Genomic DNA, 12,984 nt, shown 5'->3' on the forward strand with positions numbered 1-12,984 from the left:
CCGACGTGCCAAAACTATAGTTTGTTAACAAGAAATGTGTGGAGTGGTTGTAAAATTATTTTAATGACTCCAACCTAAGTGTATGTAAGCTTCCAACTTCAACTGTGGCCTACACTGTAAGTACAATGTAACAATGGTTAATTGTAATAATTGTTACACTTATTATAGGAATATAACCCTATATAATTATTTTATTTATTTAATTATCCCCTTAATTGCAGATAGAAATTTCATGAACAGAGCTGACATTATTGCTTATTCAACATGTCAGTGAGGCATGTTTGTTCTATATAGTATATTTCTATCAGAACGTACCAAAACGTTGCTTCCTGCTGAACATGCCCCAGGTTGTTAGCTATAGCTAGGTAATGAGGGATCATGACTGAAAAATGTACAGCCTAAACAAATGGTTAACGGTCCCGTTTGCAAGTAGCCTAGTTTTAGAACAGCCCGCGGTATGCTTTATGAATGTAAAATGGTTACTAATAAACAATGCTGCTATAGTTTTTAATTTCGTAAAGAAGTTTGTATTTCTTATCTAGGTGAAGGGTAGCTAACTAGGAGGCTGGTTGTGACTGGTTAGTTATGGGGAGGTAAGAGAGTTTAGTTATAGTTTCTTCTGGGTCTTATTAGTCAGTTATAGTCTCTTCAATTGCCACAGAAAAATAGGTGTTAGACAAATATTTTAGTCAATCTTTTTGTTGACGAAATTAACACTGCTGAAGCGTCTGAATGGGCAGAAGTCTGCAGACTTCCCGAAGAGATCCCTCCCTGGTTCCTGAAAACCTGCCATGAGGAGCTTGCACCAGTACTGTGCCATATCGTGAATTTATGAACTTCCCCTCTCAATGGAAATGCTATATAATCTGTGCTGTGCCTAAGAAGAGCAACCCCACCTTCCCCCAAGAGTACAGGCAAATCTCTCTCCTCATGGGAAAAATCTTTGAGGGGTTGCTACATGACATACTGGAGAAGGAGACTGCTCGTGTCGTCAAGTCTTCACAAGACTGTGAAGAACAGGTCAACAGTGCTCTCATTCAGCTCCTACAGGAGTGGCACAACGCCTCAAACTAAGTGCCAAAGCAGGATGTTCATGTAACCTTTATAGACTTTTTCAGAGCATTTGACACCATAGACCATGGCCAGCTCCTCCTCACTCTAGCAGAGCATGGGGAGTCCCGCTCACTATCAACAGCAAGCAGACAGTGAGATCGAGAACATGCCTTTCTAACTCACAGCCAGTCCGTCCAGGTGTGGTTCTCCCCCCAGCTGCCCCCCCCCCCCCCCATCGTTTGTGCTATGCATGAACACCCTAAACTCCATCCCTCCCAAGCAGCGTCCAACCTGTCCTGTATGCTAATGACTTCACACCCACAGAGTTGCTTCCTGGCAAGCTACCAGGCCAAACACAAGCAGCCGTCAATGTAGTGGCTGAGTGGGTAAAAACCAACTGCCTGTACTGTATGTGAACGAAAAAGAAAACCAAGGATATGGTTATCAGCTTTAGGGCTACTGACAAGGCCTCTCCACCAGCGGTTGCTGTAAATGGCCACCCATTTGAGCGTGCGGAGACCGTGCACCTGCTTGGTGTCAGCTGACTTGGAAGAGCACGTCAGTCATATCCTAAAAAAAGGTTAAACATAGGAACTAAGTGTAGCAAGACGAGCCGGCCTCCCTACTGAAGTCCTACTGCAGGCATCCCTGACCTTCGTTGGACAAATCATGGATTATGACTCGCCAGTGTGGGCCGGCCTTCCAAAGTGTCTCTCTGAGGACTTAGAGTGCATTCAGAGACGATGCTGTTGCATCATTGCTACAACTCGCTCCCATCTTTGGAGAGCAGATGAGATGAAGCCACAGTCGAGACTTTTAAAGTGCCCCTGCATGACCACCAATCCACTGCACGAGTTCCTAACCCCTACACAGAGGCAGTATGATCTGAGGATTCCAAGGCAACACTCTATTGCAACAAGCCACACTGCAAGACAATCAGACATCTTTCTTGGCAAGAACCCCTTGAGCTAGGCAAATGGCACTCTCTAAAGACACTCACTAAAGACATTATATGCATATTTATTAATTTGGTGGTATGCTAATTTGTTGTTTATGAGTAATAATTTATTGATGATTCGCTGTCCATATAGTTAGGCTGATCATATCCATTTTATGAATGTTTCTGCATATGTACCAATATGGTCAAGTAAACCTAAACCTAAGCCTAAATAATAATACCAACTCTTTAAATGTTTTGCATGTCATGTCTGTATTTCCTGTCTGTCGACCCTAATAACCATTAGCCTAACTGTTAACTGCTCTCTAGACCATCTGCTAAATGACTAAAATGAATTATGAAATTAACTGTAAGTGGGATGTTCCGCTTTATGAGACGCACCATTAGAGGGCCATTACTGTTAATAGTGGTGGAGTAACATTTCTGTAAAGTATATTATTTCATGTCACAATGTCAGATATTTGAGGGGCTTGCAACAAGTCTGGGTTTGTCATAACATATGGCAATGAACAATTAATTTAAATGTTGCTTTCGAATATATTCCTCGTTTATGTTTTTGCTTTGACTTTAATGTAAATGTTTTGTCATTGGTGAGTGTCCTGTTTTGATACCTATTTTTCTTTTAAATATATTTCATTAAAGCCAATCAAACCACTATAGTCCATCCATGGAAAATGTTTTGAAGCTTTATTTGAAAAATGTCTTAATCAAAATCTAATTAAAGCCCACTGCTGTAAGAAACGCATGCATAAATTGCACACACACACACACACACACACACACACACACACACACACACACACACACACACACACACACACACACACACACACACACACCCTAGTGAGATAGATATTTGCCCACTGACAAATAAAAGGTTGTGCCTGTCAACCCTATATAAATGAGTCATTAGTATTGTCAACAGAAAGTGGTTCTTATTACAGGTGAGTCCAAAGTGCTTTTTCAGTCACCCCTGGCTGCTCACTCAATATGATAAGAGATGCCCTAATGGCCTGGTTTAATTGATCCTAATCCTGGATGTGTGTCGTAAAGTCATTAACAGATTGAGATTGAGCAGATAGAATGTTTGTGTACCCATTCGGTCAAACAGTGGACATGGTGATCTAGTATTGTGAAGGGCCAATGATGAGTTCTGTAGCCAATATCGCACTACACACAAAGGACAGAAGGAGTTTTTATGAGGTATGGATGTTATGAAGAGCTGTATAAACTCGGATCCTATCAGAAGGCCTGAGTAAATCTGAGTCACTCTGTGAAACTCTATGAGTCGGGTACACATCAAATAAAGTCTGGAAAGAGGATATATTTTTGTGAGGGGTATGCCATTGTAAAAACACAACACTGTGTTTGCTGTAAACAAAATAGAGAAAATGTCATCAAACTCATCTGAAGCTGACATCATCCAAATGTTTTATCCAAAGTTTTCTAGATTGTGGTCAGGTTTTGTTCTTAATTGCAGTAAAAGCTTATGTGGTTGCAACAGCCAGCTGCAGCTTCAATTAGCCCTTTCAGCTGGGAATGGTTCTAATGGTCGTTAGCTTCACTTAATGATTTGGTGGATATTCCGAACAAATTTTCACATTTACATTTTGGTCATTTAGCAGGATCTCTTATCCAGAGTGACTTACAGTAAACCTTTGTCAACAAACTGGGAAAGGGTTGGTTTCAGAGTGGCCACATATTATGACAGGAAGTAGCTGAAGCACTCTGTGTAAACACTTTATGGCATGACTCAGAAATTATGGGATATAAATAACCTTATCAATCTTCCTGACAGACATCACATCCTGCACTTTGGAAATGATGATGGGTTGGTTATTGATTGTGTTCTTGTTATTAGATTTCACCGGGCCCAAAATGGGACAATATTTCGGCAATTGATATCTTTTTGATAAAAAAGGTATTCTCAGTAGTCATGGCTATGGTAGGTTTACAGTCGCCATGTAATCGTGAACTTTATCCATAGTATTAGCTTGTGATAGATTTGTTTGTGACTTATGTTATTCTTGTACATGACTCCTATATCATTTGAATCTGTCATGTGTAAATGTTGCTTTAATATATATCTTATCTGACTTGCCACAAGTGAAGTTCCTTCTGGGAAAATATTTAGCTATATTTCTGTTCCCTTCCTGTGGTTCAAAATAGTCTATGTACATGGAATTATTATGAATACTTATACTTAATTGTTAACACATTGAATTCATAGGGCAACGTGTCTGCAATAGTCATGAATATGATCTAACTGAAAAGGTATATATATCGTCAGTATTTTATCCTGTTTGCAAAATTGGATGGTTCATGATCTTCCATTCTCATCCTGATGCACTTACTCCATATCACCACTTGGATGCAGTGCTCGCTCAGCACATGGAGCGACCACTTTATATAAGGAGCGTTTTTCTGGGCAATTTTTCGTATCATCTCCCCATTGAAAAAGACAAAAAAGTACATGAGTTTGGGGAAATGTTCGTCACATGACGTCAGAGCTGGGCATCTGAATAATTCACCAAAGATTCCACACATGATCCAGACACGCGCGTGAAATAGACTTACAGGAAATGGTCATTCATGAATGATGGTCAACTGTCAAAGACACTTGAAAATACATGTGCCAATGGAAGAGTAGTTTAACAGGTTGACAAACGACAATTTATATATATATTTTTAAGTTTATATATTTGTCATTTCAGGGGTTAATTTGGGATTGGGTATAAAACAAGGTATGTTGCTACTCCATGATCATTTCCACTGATTCCTATGTCCCGTTATAAAATTCCATTCAACCCCTATCTATAATATCGGAAAAACTGCATACAACATGATAATTTGTCATAGAATGTCATTTTTGTGTATCTGTGGAAAAGATCACTATTACAAGAAAGTAAACCTTGTATCATTGAGACATAATTTGAGGCAGTTGTACAGGCTACATTTCTAAAGACATGTCATATGCTTCTATGGCTTATTGAGCAACTCTATCGTTCCATCGTGTGCATAACAGATAATAACCAATGGTGGACTACATGACAAAATGTATGAGGACACCTTCTCGTCCAACATCTCATTCCAAAATCATGGGAATTTATGTGGAGTTTGGTCCCCCCCTTTTGCTGCTATAACAGCCTCCACTCTTCTGGGAAGGCTTTCCCCTAGATGTTGGAACATTGCTGCAGGGACTTGCTTCCATTCAGCCACAAGATCATTAGTGAGGTCGGGCACTGATTTTGGGCAATTAGGCCTGGCTCGCAGTCGGCATTCCAATTCATCCCAATTCATCCCAAAGATGTTTGATGGGGTTGAGGTCAGGGATCTGTACAGGCCAGTCAAGTTCTTCGACACTGATGTCGACAAACCATTTTTGTATGCACCTCGATTTGTGCAAGGGGTCATTGTCATGCTGAAACAGGAAAGGGCCTTCCCCAAACAGTTGCCACAAAGTTGGAAGCACAGAATCATCTAGAATGTATGCTGTAGCATTAAGATTTCCCTTCAATAGAACTAAGGGGACTAGCCCGAACCATGAAAAACATCCCCAGACCATTATTCATCCTCCACCAAACTTTACAGTTGGCACTATGCATTGGGGTAGGTAGCGTTTTCCTGGCATCTGCCAAACCCAGATTTGTCCGGCGGACTGCCAGATGGTGAAGCGTGATTCATCACTACAAAGAGCACGTTTCCACTGCTCCAGAGACCAATGGCAGCAGGCTTTACACCATTCCAGCCGACGCTTGACATTGCGCGTGGTGATCTTAAGCTTGTGGGCTGCTGCTCGGCCATGGAAACCCATATCATGAAGCTCCCGAGGAACAGTTCTTGTGCTGACATTTCTTCCAGAGGCAGTTTGGAACTTGGTAGTGAGTGTTGCACCCGAGGACAGACGATTTTTACTCGCTACCTGCTTCAGCACTCGGCGGTCCTGTTAGTCGTTGATGCTGCTAGATGCTTCCACTTCACAATAATAGCACTTAGAGTTAACCAGGGCAGCTCTAGCACGGGCAGAAGTTTGACCAACCGACTTGTTGGAAAAATGGCATGTTATGACAGTGCCACCTTGAAAGTCAATGAGCTCTTCAGTATGGGCCATTCTACTGCCAATGTTTGTCTGTGGAGATTGCATGGCTGTGTGCTCGATTTTATACACCTGTCAGCAACGGGTGTGGCTGAAATAGCCGAAGCCATTCATTTGAAGTGGTGTCCACATACTTTGTACATATAGAGTACATAATGCATTGAATGCATGGAGGCTATGAAGTCCTTAAACATTTTAGGAAAACATTCAGTCGTCAGAATTGAATTATTATTTTTCTGTTTCAAACCAAATGTTTCTGTGGAACAAGCTCCACATGCCTTTCACGTCGTCTTGCTGAAACACGCCAATTCAACCATTGCCAGGCCCAGGGTTTCAGCACCTGAGTACTGGACAACTCCCGCTCTATTACCTGTCGTGCGCTAAGGGCGATGGGGCACAAAGCAAGCACTTGACCTTGATCATTTTCACAATACATGGCCATAATTGAATGATTGGTCAAGTTGGTTTTAAGTTTGACGGGGGCGATTTTACTGTAGTCATTTGGTTGAGGTATTGAAATTAACCACGCACAATGACCTCACTTAGCGTACGGCTTATATATGTCACGCTGACAAATATTTGCGTTCATGCATTGTCCCAGAATTACGTGGTTGAACTAAACATCCATATGCACTTTATGACTCGGGCCATCTCATTGACGGGGAAGGAAAAGTACTACAGTGTTACATTCCGAGAGGATGGGGGCGATGACGTAGATAGTATCCCCTAGTGTGACCAGTGAAAAGGCATGCTGTTGGATTCAGGAATTTAAAAAAAGCCGATGCAAGCAGGTCTTCAGAACAAAAAGTTTCCTCTGTGAAGACAAACGTGTGGGCTCTTTCTCCTGGGGTTGTGTGCATACAGAGATCCGATAATCGCGTTTTATGTGTGAGCGCACGGAGGGTTGGACACATTAAAGGAGCATCAGGAGGCGGCAGAGACGCTTTACAGACGAAGCAAGAAAAGAGAGAAAGGGAGAGAGAGAGATTATCTCACTCTCCCAGTCGCAGTCGCAACCGGATCACATCCAGCTTGTCTCTCCACACGGTAATAGGTACGTGATGCTTTCTGAACTTTTACACACACAAACGAGAATACAGCAACAGGCTATAGTACTTTAGAAGGTTTGGATGTAATGTTTGGAGGTCATATTTGGCACATTAGAATGTTTGGGGCAACACACTTGAGGTGCATTGGGACACTGTTGCACTCGCAAGCACTAAGTGATGAATAGATGGGGAGTTTGGATAATTTTTGTAAGCGTATTGTTCTCCAAAATATAAGAAAACCCTATCCATTCTAAAAAAAATAATGTGCATTCATTTCGTTTTTCCTCGCTCTGACTTTGGAAATGGTAGATAACTTTCGCACGTCTAACTTTGTAATCATTTCTTTTTCAGCAGGACAATGTCTAGTAAAGCGACTTTAGCCTTACTCATCTATGGAATCATAATGCACTACAGCATCCACTGCTCACCTCTCGGGCTAAACTATCCTAACCTTAGGTAGGTACCTGAACACTTCTCATTCAACTGAACATCTCTGCATGTAAAATGAACATTGGAAAACGCATTGTTTCTGCTGCTGAGGACAGTAGTTATGTATTAGATCGAGTCTACTGCAACCGCATAGGTCTAGACCCTATGCCATTAATTGCTATACCATTTTTTTTCGTTCAATCAATGTGTGGAGAAATAAAGGAAATAGATAATACCTCAATTAATACACCGTTTTCCCCTCCAGAGCATCTTGTCAATTTGGGTATACAAATGTATGCTATGCATTGACAGATACGGGTGTATGTGTTTTATTTTGAGTTTGAATATGCTGCAATGTTTTGCTATGAGGGGCTTTAGAGCGACTGGAATCATAGCAGTGGAATATAGCATATTACCAGCTACTGGTAGATCACGCGTCTGATACAGAACTCTATCTCAGCGTTTAGACGCGTCCCGTGGGAATGACAGTGAGGGGTAATTTGCTGAGGCGTGAGGCAAACGTGGGAGCCACTAATTCATAGAACAACACGATCGATTTATTTTGTATTCTCTTAACGAAGCAGAGAATCAAAACTATACATTTTGATTTGGTTTTTGAGATCTGGTTATGGTGATATTTAATTCACAATTAAAAGGATTTTACATTAAACATGTTTTTCCCCTAATTTCCGATGTGGATGAGTTTGCTTGCCTTTTGGGAAATATAGCCTATGGTTCCACTAATGTTTTTATGTAAGGTGTTGTAGCTTACTTAGGAATGGTCAATAGCAATTACAATTATTACACATTTAAGCAGATACATTATGGCTATTGTAGGCCTATCAAATATTTTTTAATTACTCTAATTTCTTAACATGGAATATAGCCTATACAATCTAAAAATGCGAGTAATTTATTTCGGTGTTTATATTCAGAATTGGTTTTATCATGATTATACATGATTAATCCTATATCAAAAAGCATATAATATTCAAATGCATTTCCGATTTCAGACTTGAAAATGAGGTTTATGACGAGGATGGAAATTCGTTACCGGACTTGGCTTTTGACGGTGATCAAATTGCTATAAGAAGTCCCCCATCTGTGGCGGACGACGTGTACACTTTATACTACCCACCGGAGAAAAGGTGACTATCATTATCACTATACTCAACCTATTATTTTTTTATGTCGTTGACATTCATGCTAAACATTTCATTATCGGGCTCCTTATTTATGTTCATCTATGTTATATGTTTTATGTTAGTAAATGTACTGTACCATTAATAATCCCATTTTGTTATTTAATCTTTAGATGGAAATACATAGGGGGGAAAAAATGAGACTTTAAAATAACAAGCTTCCCACATTTTCATTGCAGCACGATAGACTATGGTTGGTAGCCTAGTATTCAAACGAAGATAATCGGAAAGCCTATAAGCGAACTAAAACAGAACGAGACACTTTTAATATAAACCGGCCATTTCCAAAGTCATGAAATTCACCAGAATAGCATTGTCCACTATTTCAGCTCACATTTTGGAAAGCAGCCCACATGACGCGTTGGATTTGGTAGGCTAAATACATTATGTTACCACTTACGTGTGATCATTTATTGTTTGGCGTTTTATCATCCCAGAACGGAAAGGCATGCAGACGGAATGTTTAATAAAGCCTACAGGAAAGCGCTGGGTCAGTTATCAGCAAGAAAATATCTCCATTCTCTGATGGCAAAGCGTGTAGGGTAAGGACATCTTCTTAGTTCTCGTCTCTTATTTTGTGATCTTAGTTATTTTTGGTGTTCGTTTTTCTTCTAACTCAGATTTTCCGAATACTCACTATTCATTCTATGTTTCGTCAAATTGTCCGGTGTGTCTATGTGTGTGTTCTTCCGACTTGAATTTGACGCCTTCAGGCACAGAGTGGGTTGACTTGATAAAATCTCCGACAGCGCAAATCCGGGTGCGGCATGATTTAGATCAAATCGGTGGATCTCAGTGCTGATATTGTCTCTTTAAGTAGCAAAGCCCAGGATCCACGTGGATGAATACATTTCATTTTCATTATTAATACTTGATGGTGGTAGGGGGTTAGTCCCAAGGGTTGAAGATAAATGTAGGCTTCAATTACCCTACATCCTCCACCAGCCAGCCTAACCATGATGATATCGAAATAAAAATCAATTTGGGATGATTGATTAAAAGTTGAAGAGATGAGAAAATGAAGAGCTGTGCAGTGCAGTCTATGGGCTACATTCCGAGGCAGGGTAGGCGTCTCCTAACAGTGAAAACTATCCTGCTCTCCCCCTTTCTTAGTGGAGGGAGCACCATGGAAGACGACTCAGAGCCTCTGTCAAAGCGACACTCGGATGGGATCTTCACAGACAGCTACAGCCGCTACCGAAAGCAAATGGCAGTCAAGAAATACCTGGCGGCAGTCCTTGGGAAAAGGTATAGACAGAGATATAGAAGCAAAGGACGCCGGCTAGCGTATTTGTAGCGTTGCTAAACCAAACTACCATGTGTGTGTGTACAGCCCAGATCAAGTCATTTTGAGAAAACTGAACAATCGGTGGATCGCTCTTGTGTTCTTTAAACATGTATTTATGTATGAAGTAAAGCCATTAAAATTAATATTTTGATAATAATATTGTTTTTCTTTTGTACTTAAGCACTTGAGAACGCGCAGATCTACTTTGTGGACCAATCCTTTTGTTCAACCTAAATATAGCCTATATTTATTTATTTTTAGACCTACGTAGACAAGAAGATTAAATGATGTGCACATGATCAATATGCTCTTTACCCTGTCTTTTAAAGATTTAAATCTAGATATGAATGCGACGGAAATAAATAGTTTAAAAGACAGTCAATGTATTGAATGTTACTTTGTGGCAACTGAAATTAAGAGCTCAGTGTCTTTATTTACAACAGCCCTGAAGACTTAGGTTTTCACCATATTCTACAAGACATAGACTTTGATGCCCTACCGGATGGGGATGAGTTTGAGGCTATTTTGGGAGACTGGCTGAAACAGTTCTCTCCCGAATTTCCGGTGAGTTCCAGGCTCTTTCCCGAGGCCTTGTCTTGAGGGATGTCTATTGTCCCTCCCACTTTTTCTCACCTTACCCTGTGACCTTACCCTCCAGATACGAAATACAACCCAGTCTTCTTCTTTTCTCATTTGGGCTCCTGTCTCTCTTGAGACGCTGTACAACTGTACCTATATTCACACCTATACTGCATGCAGTACATGTATGAACGTGAATATAGATGCATAGATATTTTTTACACATTGAATGTGTATGGATATACTGTAAATCCTTTAAAATTCCCCATAAATATCCTAGGATAATATTGTGACTGCTAAACAGTATTATAAATCAATTGTTTATTTAAGGCCAAAACAGACATGACCCAACAGGCTCTAGAATCCTTATATATGCCAGTAATTCAAGTACTAAAGTGTTAGAATGACCCCTATGACCTCTATGACCCTCGTAAGATGAGGACCAGAGTGCGTTTGAGCTTTTTCCTTTCCTTTCCTTCCTCTTCTTCTTCTTCTTTTTCTTCTTCAGTGTTAAAGAAAATGAGCTTACACTTTTGAACTTTGTGCAAAGTATCTATCTTGTGTTCCTCTGTAATGGTATACATGTGTTTGAAAAGCTCTTGAAAACCTGGAATGCTGGTAAAGGTTTTCCATTTGTCTCTTCTCGCCACATAAGAAGCATCATGAACGTAGAATGGTCATCGGACTCAAAAAGAAAGTCCAATAAGAAAACGGAGACCATTTCCACTGACATTATACTTTTTATGTGGCTTCACTTAATGTGTTTTTTGTTATTTTTCATGAGGAACATTTCAGAGGCAATTTGAAGACGCGTTGCACCTTCCTGGTCTACTGTGCTTTCCCCTATCTTGTCATGTGAACCAATGTAAAGCTAGATCGCATGATTAAAGTAATTGCACTAGCCACCAAATCTGTGCAAACTACTGCAATTGGATGGTTTTCTTTGCTCACTGATTGACGTATATACATATATGTTTTTTTTCTGGATGTTGTTTTGTTTTTGTTCTCTCCCCAACATTACTGCACAAAGTGTTTGATTGAACGTCTCACCCCTGTCTTCTGTATAGGAAAGCTCAGATGAATGTACTGCAGGGGAGAAGCTTTCAGAAAGAGTCGCGGTCATGTTTTCTTTTTAGTCTCTTCTCAATGGGACTTGAGACAAGATTCTGTTACATTCCAATGTATTATATGCCAAAAACAATGCTTGAATGATTGTTGTTTTGAATAATCCTTACCTATCCTGGCAGCCCAAGCACAGCACAGTCAAACTTCTACCTAATCAACAGTTAGACAAAGCCTTAAACGTACTTCACCGTGCCTGTACTATTCTGAACACCACCAATTCCAAACTAGCTTCTCAGTTTACTTGCCTCTTTTTTCTTGATGTAAGTGATCACAAGATGAGAAGCAGAGAAAACCTGTTCAGTGCTAGATAGACCCAAGTACGAGAGGGGGAGTGGGAGGAAGAGAGAGGAATGAGGATAGTGGGTGCGAGAGAGGAGAACAAAGAGAAAGAGGGACACAGAGAAAGAAGGAGAGTCCATGACCAATCGATTCGAGAGAAAACAGGGGGATTTTTTGGCAGTGAAAGGAATTTACCAGACAAAGGTTTCCACACCTCATTAGAAGAACTTGGCCTATCATCTCACTTGTACCCATCAGTGACAGATAGACAGAACAAGCCACACTTCTTCTCACTAGAGGCATGATTGGGTTCGCTACTTCTGTTATTAGCCATCCCATTTTTCGACACCATGAAAAACAGTTAATAAGATAATGAAAAATGTAGCTTCTGAATCCGTACAGTATACTTCCATTTCCTGGCCCCAAGACATCATATTCACACTTCCCTAAATTGCAAGGAGATCTAACTCCAGTCGTGGACCAGGCAGATTCTACAGACACTGTAGGTTAGGTTTGAGCTTTGTGACACTTAGCAGTAGGGCAAAGTTCTTCGATCTGTGCCTGTGTGTATGAAATCAATCTTTCTTTAATTCTGCATTCCCCTCCAGGCTTTGTGACGCAGGATGCAGCTTGCGGCTGTGGTGCCTTGCTTCGACTTTAAAATCGCCACGAATCACAGATGGCTATTTTAGTAGCCCTACAATGCTGCACATCATCAGCTTACATTTCACCATTTGGTTGTTGTTTTTGTGTTGCGCAAACATTTGATTGGATCTTTAGTGCCATTAGGTGTAGTCTCCGAGCACTCTTGCTCACAATCATTTCTTTTGACAATTTTTTTTATTTTTTATTTTTTGAGCACTTAGACTTAGAGATTTGTGGTAGATAGTTGCAAGCATCATGATTACCCTCTTTCCATAATGTGT

The 12,984-nt window shown here is 40.5% G+C and overlaps 1 protein-coding gene across 3 annotated transcripts; it reads left to right on the forward strand.

Moving 5' to 3' along the window:
* Positions 1-6,884: 6,884 nt before the first annotated feature.
* LOC115105165 (glucagon family neuropeptides-like) lies at positions 6,885-12,756 on the forward strand. 3 transcript variants are annotated; one of them, XM_029626849.2, is made up of 7 exons: positions 6,885-7,161; positions 7,508-7,612; positions 8,599-8,733; positions 9,225-9,329; positions 9,901-10,035; positions 10,519-10,639; positions 12,667-12,756. In XM_029626849.2, the coding sequence occupies exons 2-7, from the start codon at positions 7,515-7,517 to the stop codon at positions 12,673-12,675; spliced, it is 603 nt and encodes a 200-aa protein (XP_029482709.1). In that variant the 5' UTR covers positions 6,885-7,161; positions 7,508-7,514; the 3' UTR covers positions 12,676-12,756. The 3 variants fall into 3 exon arrangements, with proteins under 3 accessions (XP_029482709.1, XP_064863219.1, XP_064863220.1); XM_065007147.1 differs by having other exon boundaries at positions 7,511-7,612; XM_065007148.1 differs by lacking the exon at positions 9,225-9,329.
* The last annotated feature ends 228 nt before the right edge of the window (positions 12,757-12,984 follow it).

Source organism: Oncorhynchus nerka, linkage group LG22 (assembly GCF_034236695.1).
Source record: "Oncorhynchus nerka isolate Pitt River linkage group LG22, Oner_Uvic_2.0, whole genome shotgun sequence".
NCBI classification, from domain to species: Eukaryota; Metazoa; Chordata; class Actinopteri; order Salmoniformes; family Salmonidae; genus Oncorhynchus; species Oncorhynchus nerka.